Genomic DNA, 19,981 nt, shown 5'->3' with positions numbered 1-19,981 from the left:
CTTCTGTAACGTTCTTCTTACATATTAGTCCACACTGACTTGATTTGATGGATGGTATTCGCATGTATTTCACCAACAAGTACATGTTTGTTGACCATCTTCTGAAATTTTGCATCATAACAAAATTAACATTACCTCCTGAAATAAACAAAATATGGAAGTTAATTTGAAATAAATACCATGTTCTGAAATAGGACAAACCACCTATTCTCCAAGCAGATGTGAGGAGAAAGATCGTAATGTTTACTGAGTGCCGGCAGGGCTTCTCTGACAGTCCGTTACGTCATACAAGCAGATGTTAAGGGGAAACTTATGATGTCCACATAGATCCTTAACCTACTCGTTACGTACAGGAGGTAATGTGTACATTGTAGGTAGCGCTTCGAAGGCGTTTTATAGACTCGTGTTTATAAAATTAAAAGTCTTTAATCATTCTAGATATAAGTTAAGACGTCTGGACCTAATTTAGAAAGTATTCATAGGCTTTAACATCGGCCTTGAATTTCGGCCAGTTGAATTTGAACACCCGCCCACATACCAATTATCATTGTAATCCATCAAGAGGCTCTGGAGTTATGCTGACTGGAGTGGTGCGGAAACACAAACAGACAGACAAACAGACACACCCAAAACTATTTCTCCATTTTTCATGGAGATAATGATCAATGTTTGCATATCTTTCAGATTTTGAAGAAAGAACTGCGTTGAATCACTATATGATAAAGTGCCGGAAGTCATATCCTGCTATGTCATTATATGTTTATTCAAACAGAAAATTGAATGTCTCACGGTTAATAAGCCATCTTATCACCAAGACTTATTTGCATAATTCCAGATGTACCTAAAGTGTCTACTGAGACTTCAGCTTGGTTCCACTTTTAAAGCAGTTCTTCCTACAGAAGAACGAACAGCTGCACAACACGGTACCCAGGACAGCTGAACAGACGCAAAACAGGAACACAGCCACGTCCAGCAGGTAGTACTGGTACCACGGCAGCTCCACGGCGCGTGCGCGGAGATGGGGCAGTCGGCCATGTTTGATGACGTGTTCTATCCACCAGACGGCCCGCTCCATGGGTGACTGGGGCTGGTCACGGTGCAGGCGGGACAGACGGGCTGCGGTCTCCTGGAAGCTGTGAAGTAGAAAATATATCGGACCAAAATGACTATGCAGAATGGTTTCCTGTGTTCGTGGGGGTTTGTGTGTGTGTGTGTGTGTGTGTGTGTGTGTGTGTGTGTGTGTGTGTGTGTGTGTGTGTCTGTGTGAAACTGTACTATCATCAATTTTGAACTGAAACTCTTCCACGCCACATCTAAAAAAGTACACTGTTAGGATGGTTTGATGAGTACCAAATCCTATATGATGCAAACGACACCATCAGTACCTTTTCATGGGGGACTATAGCTAGGTGCTTTGATGTATGCATAATCCTGTACACCCAAACGACATCAGCCGTACCTGCTATTGGTGACAACATGAAGAATGGACAGGTACAACTGTTCGGTGGTGACCGTGCTGTAGTCCAACTTCACCCCCAGTCCCCTGGCCACCACCCGGGCGGCGTTGGCGGGCTGATCCCCGAACAGCGGCAGACAGACCATGGGCACGCCGTGGTGCAGGGCCTCGTACATTCCGTTCGACCCAGCGTGAGCGACGAAAGCTCGGGTCTTTGGGTGGGCTACAACAAATATAGCAACGAAAGTCATCTGTCATGTTCTTTCTCTCTCTCTGTCTTTCTAGATCTGTCCATTTATACAGAGAGAAAAAGAGAAACAAATATATCTCTTTCTATGTGTAATAAAGAGAGAGAAAGGCAGATACGATAATCTGACTAAATTATAATAACAGACACAGAATCCCATTAATGCTTAGTGTTCTTGTCATAGATAGTGATTTTCAAGTGATACAAGGAAGCCCTATATTTACCCATGTATTCCCATCAGTACCTTGATTCCCTATTTTCTACTTCCCTGTGTTTTACTTGTCTTATAATGAGAATCTTACCCAGTAGGTCGTTCTGAGGAAGCCAGGCCAGTAGTTTGGTGTTGTTGCCCAGACCGGTCGGTTTCTCTCCCACGTACCGCCACACCACCTTCTGTCGGAGTCGGGCGAAGGCTGCCGCGAAGACTTCTCGCCTCTCCGCCGACATCGTCTTGACCATCGACCCGAAACTGACCACAATCACTCCATCGTCTCCAGAGCTCTGGACAAACGCTTCCATGTCCTGTGGAAATATGAATTACTCGTTGCGAATTTTGGTCATATTAATCAACAAGCACAAATGTTGAGTTTACATTTGAACCGAGCTTCATTTCCTACTGTTTCTATTCACTACTAGTGAGTAGTATAAGATCTCACCTCAGTAAGGGGGGCGGCCACACGGACATTCAGTCCCCCAACCTGAACCGTATTGGGCATGCTGGGACGAGGATAATCCAGCACATTGTCGGTTTGATAAAGCCACAAGTCCGTGCGTGACGTCACGCTTTGAATAGTTTCTTCCTCGCCGATGTAGGTACGGACTAGTCCGTCATGTGAGCTACTGATAGCCCGACGTAACGCCATGGGTCCAAGAGTAGACAAGACGACGTTCTGAAGTCTTTGTACAAACGTCATATTATCGGTTAAATCTGTAAATACAAAAGGCACGTACGACAGAGGCAGCGGTACGCCGGTAGCTTTTACGTCAAGGAAGTATCGATCCCCACGGGTAACGGCGATGTGAGGGACCCGGGTGTCTAGATGGGCTGAGAGGATAGCGGCGCAGGGAAAGAAGGGGTCAGAAATGACAACACTGTGCTGGGATGTCCTCAGCCGATCAACCAGGTTACTGTCACCCAGAAGCAGGGAACAGTGTTGTTTGGACAATTCGGTCAACGAGATTAATATTTTTACATGCATTGAGAGAGACGATTCTCCAGCCAATGAAAACGCTTGGTCTTGTACTTCCTTGAGCCTTGCGTAGGTTCCCTGGTCTTGTAATGCCTCAAAGTGAAAATCAGGCCACGCTGCCCGCCGTTTTCCTACAATGTCCTCTGAAACAACCACAGTGATGAGATGACCTTTGTCCACCAAAGCGCGGCCAATTTTGGCCAGAGCCATCCAGTGGCTTTCGCCATATGGCGCAGGTACCAACAGAACCTTCTCTGCGCTGCTCTTGTGTCTGATCAGAAATCCCAGGAAAACTAGCAGAATGGCGAAACATCGAAGCTTCAGGACGATTCCCATGTTGAGGCGCTTGATTCTTTCCAAACTCTGTGGACTGCTTTCAGGAGTGATCAAAGGTTAAAACCGTGATCATTCAGTGCAAGTGTAAGAAGAGTTCTGAAATATACATCACGCAAATTAATTTGCATAATCTATATCCAACCATGTTCACTGTCACATGACTTCAAAAGGCCACAAGTATGAAATTCCAGTTATCTACCAATATGGAATTACAGTATTTTCTCATTAATTATGCAAATGAGGTATTCATTTGCATAAATTTTATCTATCAATGTCCCTTTATTTCTCAGTTACATATGTTGAATTTCTGAACTGTCGTATCATTGCATGGAGTGAGTTGATAACATTCCCAATCAATTATGCAAATTAGATTCTGATTTGCATGATTAACATGTCATTATATCAAGTAACACTTTAAGCTATCCACGTAATAAAAACAAGTATACAGGTTTGGTTGTATATCCCTTTGTGGTTTGACCACTAGCTGTGGGGCCCCTGGGGAATACTTAGCCCACTTTCGAAACTTTACCAGGTGCCTAGAATGGAAACATAGATTTTCCTCATTACTTCATTCTGTACATCTCTGTCCAAGCTACCTGCATATTAAATAACACGGAAATCTGTCGTTCCTTTGTTCAGTTATTCTCCATGGAAGCTTTTGACAAAAACGCCAATGCAGTTCCAGTGTCACAAACCAGGGAGCCCAAAATCGACCTTGACATTTGTTCTCCCAACACCTACCCACATACCAAATATCTTGCAATCCATCCAGACGTTCTTGAGTTATGCTGACTGCAAGAATCCGGACACACACACAAACTCATACGCAAACACACAAACAAACAAACACTCTCAAAAAATATCTCCATGAAAAAACCTCCGTTTTTCATGGAGATAATAAGTCTTTTTGACCTCTATCTAACGTTAGGTCAATGATTTACACTGTACTTGTAAAACAAATTTTCCAACATACAAGCCAATATACGATTGGTAGTCCGTATGATGGTTGCTTTTGGACCAATCACGGCTAACATGCCGAGAATTCTCATGCTTCCATAGGGCCATAGTAACGTGACCAGCAGGCTTCACGCTCCCAGCACACCAAGCTAAGATTAGCAGCTGGTTTGACAGCCGGTTTTAGCAGCCGATTTAGCAGCCGATTTTTGGCTAGAAGAAAGCCTGGCATTCGATTCGGATACATCGTTTTCTAGCCTCTTTTGCTGATTTGGTTCAATTACACAGATTAGTCGACGTGAGTGTGGCGACGTTATGAACTTTAAAAACCTGCCGTTCAATACACCTAACGGGTTGGGTCTGCTCTTTTGATTGTAGTATTATTAATGTAGACAAAAACTATAGAAAGGTATGAGTTCCACGAACGCATACCTTCGCCGAATAAGCAATGGTTTCTACAAAAACTGTTTTTATAGAGTTCTTAAATCTATTATGTTTATGAAAATACATTATACATTAATTGAGTCTATCAATTGACATGTGTGTTATGCAGAGTGCATAATAGTTTACAAGTTAGATAGGAAATGTATATTACAATTAATGCCTTGGAGAGTATGATTGCTGTTGTTAGAAGTGCGTTTAAATTATACGTGCCAAGGGTGAACATGTCAAAAATGTAGCTTTGTGTGTATGGGCAGTATTACCTTGAGTAGCAGTTTGTTGTTACATCATCAAGGTAACACAGACCATGTCGTGGTCTGTATACTTGTAGTATGTGTCCATAACAGTAACTCTGATACTGTCTTGTACATGTCCACGGACGTAAACGTGATCTAGAAGAGTACTATTGTAAGTGGTGGGAGCTGCCTTGTTGACTGAACTTGTTGACTGAAGCCGAACTGCAGCTGTCTCATTACAGATAGAATTGTTTAGGATAGGGAGCTTAAAAGAGGTCGAAATTGAAATCACCAAGGATAATTGTCAAGATGTCACTTGGTAGTTGATGTATGACTTCTTGTAGTCTATCGATGGACCTCTGTGAAAAATCGGATTTGCGTAGTTTCTATCTCTTGCAATATTTCTCTCCTTTAAGCATTGCGTCGCCTGATATGTAGCGAGGCTGACATCGTTCGATTCTAACGTTTGAAAAAATGTTGCTAATTGTCCTCATTTCACTCATCGTGCTTTTAGTAATTAGCTCCTTGCCTTTCAGTTTGTTTATCAAGTTGAATAGGTTTTTACAAGGAAAGTGTTAACTAAACACACTGGGAAATTTTTAATTTAGTTTTAAGGGTCTTACTTTGTGGGTCTCAGCCCTATCAGGCGTTCGGCAGGTGTAAACTGTTGTTATAGGTCGTACCTGGCATGCGACCTTAACAGCTTTGTTTTCTAGGTTTTCTGATGTGGAAACACCTGCGGGAATACTTGCTCAGGTGTGGGAATGGTCGCGCCTCAAGTCTGCCATTGCGTTCTCAAGAGCTGCTGTATTTTTGTGAAAAATATTGTTTGCGTTACTCTAAACATTCTCACGTATCCGGTCGAATAAGACGGGTAACTTAACCCTATCTAGACTGGGGGGGGGGGGGTGGCTAAAAGTGCCCGCGCCAACTTTGACATCGTATTACTGCCAAACGAAGTAAGCTAAGACTACCAAAATCGGTGACTTTTCCTAAATTTTAGTTGCCAAGAATGTTGTGATAATGATTTAAGTGTATCATTTTTCGTGTCGCCATGGCAACCGGTTTCTGACAGGCCTTTTTTGCAAAAATCACTAATTTTTTTAAAACAATGATATTTCTTAGGTTTTTTTGCTCAACCACACTAGGTTTCCTACATGTATAACATCATATATAATTCGATGTAATTTTTATGATTTGATATTCAAAATTTATGCTAATTTGATAACGTAATCGGTCAAAATCCAAGATGGCGGACCATATCACTATTCTAGGTTTCAACATACCTTTTTCGCCTTCAAAGTCGTCGCTATCTGGTATTTTCTTTACCGGAATCATTCAGATGAACGTTTCTAGTCTATTTTCAAGGTGTTTTGGGGTCAAAAGTGGAAAAAGAAATAATCTAAAATTTAAAAATGGCCGATCCAAGGTGGCGGATCATTTTGACGTCAACGTAGTTACCATTGAGGTCAAATACCGAATGAGCCACAACCACACACCCCCACCCCAGTCCCAGATATCCCCAAAAAGCCCAGTTTAGATAGGGTTAAGTGGGCGCTGTGAAGGAGCGTGATCGGATAAGTTACTCGATGTTTGTCCCCAGGTGTGCGGAGAGCAAGAAGAGTGCTATAAATGAGAAGAAGATAACATGTGGAAACAAATATCGCGTATGTCAGACTCGGGGACAGTCATTGATCAAAGAGTTTGTCAAATATCACATCACTGCCAATGTCACTGCCAAAGTCACTGATCCGAGCCTAGCCTAACATACGTGCTTAGAATTTCTTCCTTATATACTGGGGGTAAGTTTACATTAAGGTGAGACTATCAACTATTTGTTGCTGCTGCTGCATTCTTCAATGTGCCACTTAAAAGTCAAGTAAACTATGTAATTTTTTCCATTAGACAGACCTTTCAAAATCGAACACCTTTTTGTTATAGTTCTTCTCGACCAAACCCACCGGATAACAAACCTGCAAGCGTGAAAATCGTCCATATCACAGATTTAGCAATGCATTAAGGCGAAGAAGAAGAAGAATGAAGCAATTCTTACCAGTCACTCCAGAAAAGTCAGTAAACCAGCAACACCAGGATCGAGAGAAGAACTTCACGTGCACGTCTGTTGACAGAAGTGCGGAGAATAGAACGGACATAGCAGTGCAAAACCAAAATTAACAGCAGTTGGCAAAATGTTCAAGGTCGCAGAACACAGTATTAAGTAGTTCGGGTATGAAGTAGTGCGTCACATTGCTTGAAAAGGCCGTAGTTTTTCTCCTGTGCACGTTAGCGAGGCGGAAACTGTGGTGAATGGTAGAGGAATACGTCAGTTTTTAGTGTGTACGAGTTGGATTACGATGATTGTTCGGTCGGCTTGGATTCGCGCCTGAATATGCTCCCGCCCGACTACTGTGTGTCGGCTGCAGTATGATGCCCATTCGAGAATGAACTCTTCCGTCGGCACCTCTAGTCAAATGGACTAGTTAAAAAACACTTGCACTAAAATGACTTTTGCATAATCACCCAGTCCGAAATTGTTTTTTTAATCCACCCCCTGCGACAATGGACTCTTCCAGTGACATGCCCATGTCAAATGGACAAGTAAAAATGGACTTTTGCCTAAAATCACCCCAGTCCGAAATTGAATATAAAAAAAGTAACCCCCTGTGCGAGAATGGTGTGTTTTGGCGGCAACTTCAGTTCAAATGGAGCAGTTCATAAACACTTCCACTCAAAAATTGACTTTTGCCTAGTCATCCCCTTCCGAAATAAATTTGTCAAAAACATCCACCACCCCCGTGCGAGAATGAAGTCTTCTATTGGTCTTCGAAAAATTAGAACAGTAGGCAAACCTAAACCACTTTCTCGTTGGCCCAAGAGCTATCTACAACTAAAAAATCAGGAGCATGGCATGTTCACTATCAAAATAGGAAGTTCCGCCGCAGTACCGTAACAAGCCGCTTGGGGGCCCAAAATCTAATAATTTTCAGGTCTCATCAAGGCCTACCCACATACCAAATACCAAGACAATCCACCCAGGCCTTCTCGAGTTATACTGGTCTTCTACACACATACACACATACAAACGCCACCCAAAACATAACCTTGTCTAATTTTCGAAACGGTCATATTTGGTGTTATTGTGTTCGTTTATAGATGACGACCGCAGAAATATTAGTTTGCAATAGTGTCCATCCATTGACAGAAACTCAGATTTGTTTTTATTTCGAGCAAATTTGTTAAAGGGATCATCGTGCACTTCACAAATTCCGTCTCACATTCCTGTTGGTTTCGTTCTGTTGTCCAGCAGAACACTTTACACCATTATTTCCTCCCACTATCTTATCAAACGGAACTTCCCCGATTGAGGCTATCATGCAGCTGTAAGGTCCTGTGAGATGAGGGTTTACTTTCTTTCCCCCTCCCAGAATCATCTGAGAATGTCTTACGAACCATGGGGTCAAGGTGAACCATGGTGTCACCTTGACCCATTCAAAAGGCACCTCAGATACTGTTCCCTGGTCACCGCTACAAATTATGCATACGCCGACAATTGGCAATGGGCCGAGGTGATTGGTTTAATCTGATAGAAAGCAAACGCCGCCAACCAAAGATACTTCCGATGGATATGGCTGACAAGGGGAACTGTTTAATGAATGATGTCTGACCTTAAAGCGTGCCACTGTGCCATAGTCCGTGCTCCAACAAAGGAGTGTTTCTTAGTATCCTGTCAAGATCTAGAAGATCAAGGTCACCTGTCAGCTGCAGGAGGAAAAGAGATTTCTCATCATATCTGTTGCTACAGGGCCGTGGGAAAGCGACCTGGTCGGATATGAGCTGCACAGGTGGCGAGGTGACGTTTTTGGTGTGACGGTTTTGACAAATTAGATTGTGCACAGAAATTGATATTAATTAAATGTCCATAGTCTTTGCCAAATCATGATTATGAACTTTGGTCATATTAGCCATATTTTGTTGTATAGGCGGGACTTAGAAACCTTCTTCTGAAGGAGGAGACTGATTACAACTATTAGTCTCTGGGAGTGACCTCATGACTGTCCTCTGTATTTTGGGATTTTACCACTGAGAAGTCTATGTTAGTTCCATGACGGTATCTTCCGTGCCTGTGACCTGTTGCTCCTGAGTACACAGGCATCAGCGTAGCTGGACTAACGATGGACACGGCCAATCTCTTCACCTGCCCCCGAGGAATGTCACTGGGATGGTGTGGGACAGTGCCTTCCCGTCAAATCACCCAGACACAGTTGTTTGGCAGAAAACGAGGTAGGTGTTTCGATGTTTCTTTCAGAAGACTTAGATGTTTCGGTCCATAGAGTAAATGACTACGACTACGTCTGAGACACCTTAACATTTCTTCACATCCGCTTCAAGAAGAATTAGAGCACACCACTTAGAAATAAAGGAAGTAAGGTCAAAAAACTCCTGTTTTATGATACAGCTGGTGTGCAGTGATTTAGGTGGGAAATAAAGTACACTTCATCTTCAAATGCCCCCAATTCGATGTAAAAGAAATATCTTTAAGACAGGTCACCACTGTATATAGAATTATGATCCACGGTTGACAACTGACATTTTCATCATCCTTTTACCATGTTTGCCGACTATTTGCGCAATTACCAACGCTATATTGGTTAGACCTTCGGTTCTTCATCACAAATTATCAGCGGTGTTAGACATTTTAGTGACTTAATTGTTGTTTACAGACTCGATTCGTGGCCCAGCGAAGGTATCTGTCAGTTGTTTCGACCATGGCGAATTGAGTCAAACTATAACGCAAACGTTTTGTATCAGTAGTGATGAATATTGGCTGCTATTTTGTATTCTTTGTGCTGTTTACTCTATGATCTAGAGATTATAGAGTTGTTGTTTTTTCGACGACATGAGGGGAATGTGGGTTATGCTAATGAGGGCCTGATTAGCATAATCAATGCAGAAACTTAATATCTCTTTTGTAGTCAATAGTAGCGATTTTCTATTGGAGATATAAGTAGCTTTAGGATAGAATATGATAATAGGTAACGCATCATAACATCAATGATTTTGTTTTACTTGAAATAATCTAACGTTGTTTGATAAAAGCTAGCATCCATATTAAGATGGTTAAATGGATGGATCATGATAACAGATAACACTATACTCATTTATAATCAATTATCAGTTTCTGTCACATAACACAACATTACCTTACCTGTTACTTTACGTGATAAAACAGTCATTTGCAATTATCATACATATTTGAAATGTTAAAAGGATATTTGTGCTCTCCTACTCAGGAAATATGTGATCTTTCACCCCCAACATGTGCTTTAATGTCTTATCCTATTTCCTATGACAAAAATGGCATTTTACTTGACTGTTCATCCTCATTTATGATAAACAGCTTGACAACGGACCACGAAACGATATTACAAGGACATACGCTGAAATTTAAAACCGTTCCCTTGATGAAATAACAATGTGTCATGATCAATGTTTTGCATATCTTCAGATTTTGAAGAAAGAATAACTGCGTTGAATCACTATATCATAAAGTGCCGAAGGTCACCCTGCTATGCCACATGTTAAAACAGAAAACGGATAACTTACGGTCAATAAGTCATCTTATCACCTAAAATCATTTGCATACTTTCAGATGTATCTAGGTGTCTACTGAGACTTCAGCTTGCCGCCACTTTTACAGCAAAACTTCCTACAGAAGAACGAACAGCTGTACCACACGGTACCCAAGACAGCTGAACAGACGGCCAACAGGAACACAGCCACGTCCAGCAGGTAGTACTGGTACCACGGCAACTCCACGGCGCGTGCGCGGAGATGTGGCAGTCGGCCATGTTTGATGACGTGTTCTATCCACCAGACGGCCCGCTCCATGGGTGACTGGGGTTGGTCACGGTGAAGGCGGGACAGGCGGGCTGCGGTCTCCTGGTAGCTGTGAAGTAGAATATATATCGGACCAAAATGACTATGAAGAATGGTTTTATGTGCTCGTGTTTTGTGTGTGTGAAACTGTACTATCATCAATTTTGAAGTGAAACTCTTCCATGCCATATCTAAAAAAGTACACTGTAAGGATGGCTTGATGTGTACCAAATCCTATATGATGCAAACGACACCATCAGTACCTGTTGATGGTGACAACATGAAGAATGGACAGGTACAACTGTTCGGCGGTGACCGTGCTGAAGTCCAACCTCACCCCCAGTCCCCTGGCCACCACCCGGGCAGCGTTGGCGGGCTGATCCGAGAACAGCGGCAGACAGACCATGGGCACGCCGTGGTGCAGGGCTTCGTACAGTCCGTTCGACCCAGCGTGAGTAATGAAAGCTCGGGTCTTAGGGTGGGCTACAACAAATACAGTAAGGAAAATCATCTGTCATATAACAGACACGGAATCCCGTTAATGTTCTTGTCTTAGATAGTGATTTTCAAGTGATACAAGGAAGCCCTATATTAGTACATGTACTACCTATGTATTGAAATCATTACCTTGATTCCCCATTTTCTACTTCCCTATGTTTTACTTGTCTTATAATGAGAATCTTACCCAGTAGGTCGTTCTGAGGAAGCCAGGCCAGTAGTTTGGTGTTGTTGCCCAGACCGGTCGGCTTCTCTCCCACGTACCGCCACACCACCTTCTGTCGGAGTCGGGCGAAGGCTGACGCGAAGACTTCTCGCCTCTCCTTCGACATCGTCTTGCCCATCGCCCCGAAACTGACCACAATCACTCCATCGTCTACAGAGTTCTGGACAAACGCTTCTATGTCCTGTCGAAATATTATTCATAGTGAATTTCTTTAGATCAATCGACGTCCACCAATGTCAAGTTTACGTTTGAACAGAGCTTTATTGCCGACAGTTTCTGTTCGCTACTCGTGAGTAGTATAAGAACTCACCTCAGTAAGGGGGTTGACCACTTGGACATTCAGTCCCCCAACCTGAACTATGTTGGGCATGCTTGGACGAGGAAAATCCAGCACATTGTCTGTTCGATAAAGCCACAAGTCTGTACGTGACGTCACTGTCTCTATACTTTCTTCCTCGCCGACGTACGTACGGACCAGTTCGTCATACATGATACGTGCTAACATTCGTGATATAATTTGAACAGAAATAGACAGGACAACGTTCTGAAGTCGTTGTACAAATGTCATATCATCGGTAAAGTCTGTGAGAATATGTGGCACGTACGACAGAGGGAGCGGTACACCGGTAGCTTTTACGTCAATGGCGAAAGAATCTAGACGCCAAACGGTGATGTGGGGCACCCGGATGTCTAGATAGGCTGAGAGGATAGCGCCGCAAGGAAAGATGGGGTCAGAAATGACAACACTGTACCGGGATGTCCTCAGCCTATCCACCAGGTTACTGTCACCCAATAACAGGGTACAGTATTCCTTTATTACTTGGGACATAGAGAATACCTCTGCTGTTTTGAAGAGAGACAATTCTCCAGCCGCGGAAACCGCCTGGGCTTGTATTTCCTTGAGCCTTGCCTGGGTTCCCTGGTCGTGGAATGCCTCAAACTGGAAGTCTGGCCACTCTGCCCGCCGTTTTTCTACAATGTCCCCTGAAACAACCACAGACACGATATGACCTTTGTCCACCAAAGCGAGGCCTATTTTGGCCTGATTCATCCAGTGGCTGTTGCCTACTGGCGGAGGTACGAACAAAACCTTCTCTGCGCTGCTCCTGTGTCTGATCAGAAATCCCAGGAAAACTAGCAGAATGGCGAAACATCGAATCTTTAGGACGATTCCCATGTTGTGGCGCTTGATTCTTTCCAAACTCTGTGGACTGTTTTTAGGAGTGATCAAAGGTTAAAACCGTGATCATTCAGTGCAAGTGACTAAGTCTATTTGACCTCTATCTAACGTTAGGTAATGATTAACTTGTTAAACAAATTTTCCAACATGCAAGGAGAACGGTCTGTACTTATCACCTCCATGGAGGCAATTAGTGCAATCCAGCGGCAGATTTTTGTTCTACCTCCATGGCGCACTATGAATGCATGTATGTATATGGTTCATATCACCTTCAAGAAAAAATTGACCTCTACAGATTTTTTTTTACCTCCATGGAGCTAGCTCCACGCACTACGGGCACCGGCATAAATGTGACCATGGCATTAAGACTGAATAAGAGGCCAGTGATGTCCAAACAGTAGTATGCCGTAAAACTAGTCTAAGCCTTGTCGTACTATCAGATTTGTAAAGACAAATCATAACCAAAACTGTTGTTCTTGGGGCAGAACAAAATTTCTTAAATCATGTAGCGTTAGGCTAATTGCACAGCCTGTACAACCACAACTTAGAAATTAGCCAATAAGTTGCACCAAATAACACCAATACATCATAATTTCTTTTATTTGAATAAATTTGTCTTACATGAAATAATCCAACGTTGTTTGAAAAAGCTAGCATCTACATGAAGGTTGCATGGATAGACTATGATTGAGCTGGTGTGTTACGCCTAATGGCGGTTATACCGGCTATATAGATACAGATACAGATACAGATAGATATAACTGTTAGATAACACATCATAACATGAAGACATTTGTGTTATATGAAATACTCTAACGTGCACGTGGTTTGCTAAAGCTAGCATCTATAAAAAGAAAGTTAAATGGATAGATTATGCTAATAGACAATGCATCATGACATCAATAACTTTGTTTTACTTGAAATAAGCTAACGTTGTTTGATAAAAGCTAGCATCCATATTAAGATGGCTAAATGGATGGATAAAGTTAATAGATAACACTATACTCACTTATGATCAGCTTGTGTCACATAACATAACATTATCTGTCACTTTACGTAATAAAAAGTCTATTGCAATTATTATTCTAATACATATTTTAAATGTGAAAAGGATATTTGTGCCCTCCTACTCATTAAACATTCTATATTTCACCCTAACATGTGCTTTGATGTCTTATCCCATTTTCCATGACAAAAATGGCATTTTACTTGACTGCTCATCCTTATTTATGATAAACAGCTTGTTTAATATACCGCAAAATGATATTACAAGGACATACGATCATATACAAAATCTTCCTCCTGATTAAATAACAACGATGATCAATTTTCTGCATACTAGTATATTCAGATTTTGAAAGAAGAAAAACTGCGTTGAATCACTATTTCATAATGTGCCAAAGGTTGCCCTGCTGTGCCACTACGTGTCTATTTGCTGCGTATATAGAAAAATAATTATCTCATGGTTTATAAGTCATCTTATCACTTACCGCTTCTGCATACTTTCACGTGTATCTAAGTGTCTACCATGCCACGTTGTGAATCAGATACATTGTTACCATGTGTAATAAACAGCTTGACAACGGACCACAAAATGATATGACAGGGACGTACGCTCAAATCTAAAACCTTCCTCCTGATGAAATAATGTTTAATGATCATTTTTCTGCATACCTTCAGATTTTGAAGAAAGAATAACTGCGTCGAATCACTATAATAAAGTACCAGAGGTCACCCTGCTATGTCACTATATATGTATTCAAACGGAAAACGGATTATGTCACGGATGATAAGCCATCTTATCACCTAGAGTTATTTGCATAATTCCAGATGTACCTAAGTGTCTAATGAGACTTCAGCTTGCCGCCACTTTTACAGCAAATCTTCCTACAGAAGAACGAACAGCTGTACCACACGGTACCCAGGACAGCTGAACAGACGCCAAACAGGAACACAGCCACGTCCAGCAGGTAGTACTGGTACCACGACAGCTCCACGGCGCGTGCGCGGAGATGGGGCAGTCGGCCATGTTTGATGACGTATTCTATCCACCAGACGGCCCGCTCCATGGGTGACTGGGGCTGGTCACGGTGCAGGCGGGAAAGGCGGGTTGCGGTCTCCTGGTAGCTGTGAAGTAGGATATAAAACAGACCAAAACAAGAGTTCCACGGCCTCATATCTCCATGAACAATTTTATTCATGCAAATGACTTACACATTTGCATAATATATGCTTGGTCATAAACACCTTTATCTAACTTACACATGTTGCAATATTGACAGTCCTATAATCTTCCAATTAGATGAATTATGGTGTTTTTGCATTAATTATGCAAATTCGGAATTTATTTGCATAATTGGTATCTGTTGATGCTCCACTTTCCCTAAACTACATATGTTACATGTATTTGAGTCTGATAATTGAAAACACTGCAAATATAGGTTGTCCTCATTAGCTATGCAAATTAAGTCCCAATTGGCATAATTTGCACTTCATTGTGTATATCTCTATCCAAGCTATCTGCATACTAAATATCATATTGACAGTCCTATAATATTCCAATTAGATGAGATATGGTGTTTTGCATTGATTATGCAAATTAGGAATTTATTTGCATAATTAGTATCTGTTGATGCTCCACTTTCCATAAACTACATACGTTACATGTATTTGAGTCTGATAATGGAAAACACTGCAAATATAGGTTTTACTCATTAGCTATGCAAATATGGTCACAATTATCATAATTTGCACTTCATTGTGCACATCTCTGTCTAAGCTATCTGTATACTAAATATCATGGAAATCCATCGTTTCTTTGTTCAGTTATTCTCCTTCGAAGATTTTCACGATAACGCCCCTGCAGTTCCAGAGCAAGCTGCTAGGGGGCCCAAACCCACACCACGTCTTCACTACACCACAAGCTATCTGCCGCCAAAAAGCAAGACCATAGCACGTCCAGGTCAAGAGATACAAAAATTGAATTTCTGCTGCAGTACCAAGGTCACATACCAGGGGGCCCAAAATTGACCTTGAATTTCGGCTTCATAACACCTGCCCGCATACCAAATATTATCGTAATCCATCAAGAGGTTCTAGAGTTATGCTGACTACAGTGGTCCGGAAACACAAACAGACAAACAGACAGACAAACAGACAGACAGACACACAGACACACCCAAAACTATATCTCCATTTTTCATGGAGATAAATATCAAGATATTCATAACTTGAACCTGGAAGGCTTTGTCTCCCCCCCTCTTTCTGTATACATATATATGTATATTTGTGTGTGTGTGTGTGTGTGTGTGTGTGTGTGTGCGCGTGTGTGTGTGTGTGTGCGTGTGTGTGTGTGTAAAACTCTGCCGTCATGAAATTTGTACTCAAACTCTTGTACGCCATATTTCAAACATGCAACTTTATAAAGATGATTTGATGTCTACCAGATCCTGTACACGCACAAGACATCAGCAGTACCTGTTGTTTGTGACAACATGAAGAATGGCCCAGTGAAGCTGCTCGACGGTGACCGTGCTGAAGTCCAACTTCACCCCCAGTCCCCTGGCTTGGACCCGAGCCGCGTTGCCGGGCTGATCCGAGAACAGCGGCAGACAGACCATGGGCACGCCGTGGTGCAGGGCCTCGTACAGTCCGTTCGACCCGGCGTGAGTAATGAAAGCTCGAGTCTTTGGGTGGGCTACAACAAACACAGCAACGAAAGTCATCTGTCATGTTCTCTCTTTCTCTTTCTAGATCTGTCTATTCATTTATACAGAGACAAAGAGAACAAATATATCTCTGTATATATGTATAATATAAAGAGAGAGAAAGAGAGAGACGAAACCCTGAGCAAAATATAATAACAGACAAAGAATCCAAACAATGCTTAGTGTTCTTGTCTAAGATATAGCGATTTTCAAGTGATACAAAGAAGCCCTATATTTACTGCTGTATCCCCATCATTACTTTGATTCCCCCCCCCCCCCCCTATTATGATGAGAGTTTATGATGATCATCTTACCCAGTAGGTCATTCTGAGGCAGCCAGGCCAGTAGTTTGGTGTTGTTGCCCAGACCGGTCGGCTTCTCTCCCACGTACCGCCACACCACCTTCTGTCGGAGTCGGGCGAAGGCTGCCGCGAAGACTTCTTTCCTCCCCGTGGACATCGTCTTGACCATCGACCCGAAACTGACCACAATCATTCCATCGTCTCCAGCGCTCTGGACAAACGCTTCCATGTCCTGTGGAAATATGAATCACTCGTGGCGAATTTTCGTCATATCAATCGACAAGCACAAATGTCGAGTTTACATTTGAACCGAGCTTTTATTTTCTACTGTAACAGTTTCTTTTCGCTACTCGTCAGTAGTGTAAGAACTCACCTCAGTAAGGGGGGCGGCCACACGGACATTCAGTCCCCCAACCTGAACCGTGTTGGGCATGCTGGGACGAGGATAATCCAGCACATTATCGGTTTGATAAAGCCACAGGTCCGTGCGTGACGTCACGCTCTGAATAGTTTCTTCCTCGCCGATGTACGTACGGACCAATTCGTCATACATGCTGTTCGTAGACCTTTGTGCCATCACAGGTATAAAAGTAGACAATAGGGCGTTCAGAAGTCTTTGTACAAACGTCATATTATCGGTTAAATCTGTAAATACAAAAGGCACGTACGACATAGGCAGCGGTACACCGGTAGCTTTTACGTCAAGGAAGTATCGATCCCCACGGGTAACGGCGATGTGAGGGACCCGGATGTCTAGATGGGCCGAGAGGATAGCGCCGCAGGGAAAGAAGGGGTCAGAAATGACAACACTGTGCTGGGATGTCCTCAGCCGATCAACCAGGTTACTGTCACCCAGAAGAAGGGAACAGTGTCGTTTGCACCATTCGGTCAACGAGATGAATGCTTTTACATGTATTGATTTAAAGAGAGACAATTCTCCAGCCAATGAAAACGCTTGGTCTTGTATTTCCTCGAGCCTTGCCTGGGTTCCCTGGTCTTGGACTGCCTCAAAGTGAAAGTCAGGCCACTCTGCCCGCTGTTTTCTACGATGTCGCCAGAAACAACCACAGTGACGATATGACCTTTGTCCACCAAAGCGCGGCCTATTTTGGCCAGAGCCATCCAGTGGCTGTTGCCTACTGGCGCAGGTACAAACAGAACCTTCTCTGCGCTGCTCCTGTGTCTGATCAGAAATCCCAGGAAAACTAACAGAATGTCGAAACATCGAAGCTTTAGGACGATTCCCATGTTGTGGCGCTTGATTCTCTCCAAACTCTGTGGACTGCTTTTAGGAGTGATGAAAGGTTAAAACCGTGATCATTCAGTGCAAGTGTAACAAGAGTTCGGAGACCTCATATCTCCATGAAATAGGCATTATGCAAATTAGGCCCTAATTTGCATAATTTATATCCAACCATGTTCACTGTCACATGACTTCAAAATGCCAAGTATGAAATCTACCAATGTGGAATTACAGTATTTTCTCATTAATTATGCAAATTACTTATTCATTTGCATATTTTGTATCCATCAATGTCCCTTTATTTCTCAGCTACATATGTTGCATTTCTGAACTGTCGTAGTATTGCATGGAGTGTTTTTATAACATTTGCCATTAATTATTCAAATTAGATTCTGATTTGCATGATTAACATTTCATTATATCAAGTAACACTTAAGCTATCCACGTAATAAATCGACCTTGACCTTTTTTCTCCCAACACCTATCCATATACCAAATATCTTTATAATCCATCCAGACGTTCTTGAGGTATGCTGACTACAAGCACCCGGACGCACACACAAACACACACGCAAACACACACACAAGTACAAACAAACACGCTCAAAACAATATCTCAATGAAAAGATCTCAATTTTTCATGAAGATAATAAGTCTTTTTGACCTCTATCTAACGTTAGGTTAATGATTTACATGTAAAACAAATTTTCATGGGGCCATAGTAACGTGACCAGCAGGCTTCACGCTCCCAACACACCAAGCTAAAATTAGCAGCTGGTTTGGTACAATTACACAGATTAGTCGACGTGAGTGTGGCGACGTAATGGACTTTATAAGCCTAACCTTCAATAACCCTAACGGTTTGGGTCTGCTCTTTTAATTGTGGCATTCTTAATGTAGACAAAAACTATAGAAACTAGAGTTCCACGAACGCATACCTTCGCCGAATATGCAATGGTTTCTATAAAGAGTGTAGAGAGCGGTGTTTTTATAGAGTTCTTAAATCTATTATCTGTATAAAGTTACATCATATATTAATTTGAGTCTATCAATTGACATGTTTGTGTTATGCACAGTGCATAATAGTTTACAAGTTAAATAGGAAATATATATTACAATTAATGCCTTGGTAAGTATAATTGCTGTTGTTAGAAGTGCGTTTAGTTTATATGTGCAAATGGTGAACATGTAGCTTTGTGTGTATGGGCAGTATTACCTTAAGTACGCTCGTTCTCATTTGAATGTACAAATTGCTGTCGCCAGCCTTTACGACCTGATATTAGCCAAATTACGGGTACCATCGATGCTTTCTTCATTTTCTCACAACACGTATCATGTTTCACAAAAAATGCACCACAAAATTACTTATGGGTTTTGACTTGAAGGCATGGCAATGGGTGGCCTAAAGAGTCATAAAAAAACCGCTGTCGCCTGCGGAGACATGCAAAATTTAAAAAACAGCCGAGAACGTAACAATTCAGTTCAGAGAACGACCGGTTAATTGTCGAATCCAGCTACCTAGGCCCTCCGACAAATCACGTCAGATCGCTCCTGTCACTGTTCTTGCACGCTGTGCAAGGTGGTTTATGCCTGTCGCCTGACGGTAAGTTCCGTTACTGTTTGAAGTAAGACGTTCCTGACGTTAAGATATGCCACATATAAGGTGCCAAACTGTCGTTTTTATGACGACTTAAAACTTTTCTGTCTTTTAAAAGAAACAAATAGGAAGTGTTTGCTATAAGTTGTGAATCACCTCCCCGAACAAATAGACATTACAGTAATGAATGTAATTTCCGTTACCAGGTCGCGAACATCGGAGTTTGCGTAACACAGGTTGGCTCGTCCCAGCTACAGGTGCTGAGAGGGGACCTTATAATTGCTATAAGGATAAGAAGTTTGTATAATCAATTTCATGTCGAAATAGGTATCCGTATACTTGAACGTAGGTTAAGTCTTTTGTATCCAATTGTTTGTTTACATGTAAAGTTGTATAAGTCCTTACGAAAGTCGATGTCACAAAGATTGTTTGCGTTATTCTAAAGATTCTTGCGTATCCGGTCGAATAAGACGCTGTGAAGGAGCGTGATC

At 42.1% G+C, this 19,981-nt stretch overlaps 3 protein-coding genes across 3 annotated transcripts; all 3 read right to left on the bottom strand.

Moving 5' to 3' along the window:
• Nucleotides 1–51: 51 nt before the first annotated feature.
• On the bottom strand, nucleotides 52–7,219 carry LOC136436453 (UDP-glucuronosyltransferase 2C1-like). The gene is made up of 5 exons (XM_066430445.1): nucleotides 6,914–7,219; nucleotides 2,360–3,325; nucleotides 2,006–2,225; nucleotides 1,460–1,679; nucleotides 52–1,133 (listed from the first exon to the last, which is right to left on the bottom strand). The coding sequence occupies exons 2-5, from the start codon at nucleotides 3,227–3,229 to the stop codon at nucleotides 851–853; spliced, it is 1,593 nt and encodes a 530-aa protein (XP_066286542.1). The 5' UTR covers nucleotides 3,230–3,325; nucleotides 6,914–7,219; the 3' UTR covers nucleotides 52–850.
• An 852-nt stretch (nucleotides 7,220–8,071) lies between these two features.
• Nucleotides 8,072–12,805, bottom strand: LOC136436450 (UDP-glucuronosyltransferase 2C1-like). The gene is made up of 4 exons (XM_066430442.1): nucleotides 11,772–12,805; nucleotides 11,423–11,642; nucleotides 11,001–11,220; nucleotides 8,072–10,807 (listed from the first exon to the last, which is right to left on the bottom strand). The coding sequence occupies exons 1-4, from the start codon at nucleotides 12,636–12,638 to the stop codon at nucleotides 10,525–10,527; spliced, it is 1,590 nt and encodes a 529-aa protein (XP_066286539.1). The 5' UTR covers nucleotides 12,639–12,805; the 3' UTR covers nucleotides 8,072–10,524.
• Nucleotides 12,806–13,398: 593 nt separating this feature from the next.
• LOC136436451 (UDP-glucuronosyltransferase 2C1-like) lies at nucleotides 13,399–17,644 on the bottom strand. The gene is made up of 4 exons (XM_066430443.1): nucleotides 17,024–17,644; nucleotides 16,663–16,882; nucleotides 16,119–16,338; nucleotides 13,399–14,768 (listed from the first exon to the last, which is right to left on the bottom strand). Exons 1-4 carry the CDS (start codon nucleotides 17,321–17,323, stop codon nucleotides 14,486–14,488), a joined length of 1,023 nt encoding a protein of 340 aa, XP_066286540.1. The 5' UTR covers nucleotides 17,324–17,644; the 3' UTR covers nucleotides 13,399–14,485.
• Between the last annotated feature and the right edge of the window lie 2,337 nt (nucleotides 17,645–19,981).

This window comes from Branchiostoma lanceolatum, chromosome 6, assembly GCF_035083965.1.
Source record: "Branchiostoma lanceolatum isolate klBraLanc5 chromosome 6, klBraLanc5.hap2, whole genome shotgun sequence".
Taxonomy (NCBI): domain Eukaryota; kingdom Metazoa; phylum Chordata; class Leptocardii; order Amphioxiformes; family Branchiostomatidae; genus Branchiostoma; species Branchiostoma lanceolatum.
Note: the sequence above shows the minus strand (reverse complement) of the source record. Positions and strands in the feature narration are given on the sequence as shown.

Excerpts from the sequence above, each read along its gene's own strand:
- LOC136436453 (XM_066430445.1), bottom strand. The coding sequence starts at position 3,229 with ATGGGAATCGTCCTGAAGCTTCGATGTTTCGCCATTCTGCTAGTTTTC. Across the intron at positions 1,680-2,005 it reads TCCTCAGAACGACCTACTGG|CCCACCCAAAGACCCGAGCT; the intron begins GTAAGATTCTCA and ends TATTTGTTGTAG. Across the intron at positions 1,134-1,459 it reads CATGTTGTCACCAATAGCAG|CTTCCAGGAGACCGCAGCCC; the intron begins GTACGGCTGATG and ends TCTACTTCACAG.
- LOC136436450 (XM_066430442.1), bottom strand. The coding sequence starts at position 12,638 with ATGGGAATCGTCCTAAAGATTCGATGTTTCGCCATTCTGCTAGTTTTC. Across the intron at positions 11,643-11,771 it reads TGGTCAACCCCCTTACTGAG|GACATAGAAGCGTTTGTCCA; the intron begins GTGAGTTCTTAT and ends ATATTTCGACAG. Across the intron at positions 10,808-11,000 it reads CATGTTGTCACCATCAACAG|CTACCAGGAGACCGCAGCCC; the intron begins GTACTGATGGTG and ends TCTACTTCACAG.
- LOC136436451 (XM_066430443.1), bottom strand. The coding sequence starts at position 17,323 with ATGTCGTACGTGCCTTTTGTATTTACAGATTTAACCGATAATATGACG. Across the intron at positions 16,339-16,662 it reads GCCTCAGAATGACCTACTGG|CCCACCCAAAGACTCGAGCT; the intron begins GTAAGATGATCA and ends TGTTTGTTGTAG. Across the intron at positions 14,769-16,118 it reads CATGTTGTCACAAACAACAG|CTACCAGGAGACCGCAACCC; the intron begins GTACTGCTGATG and ends CCTACTTCACAG.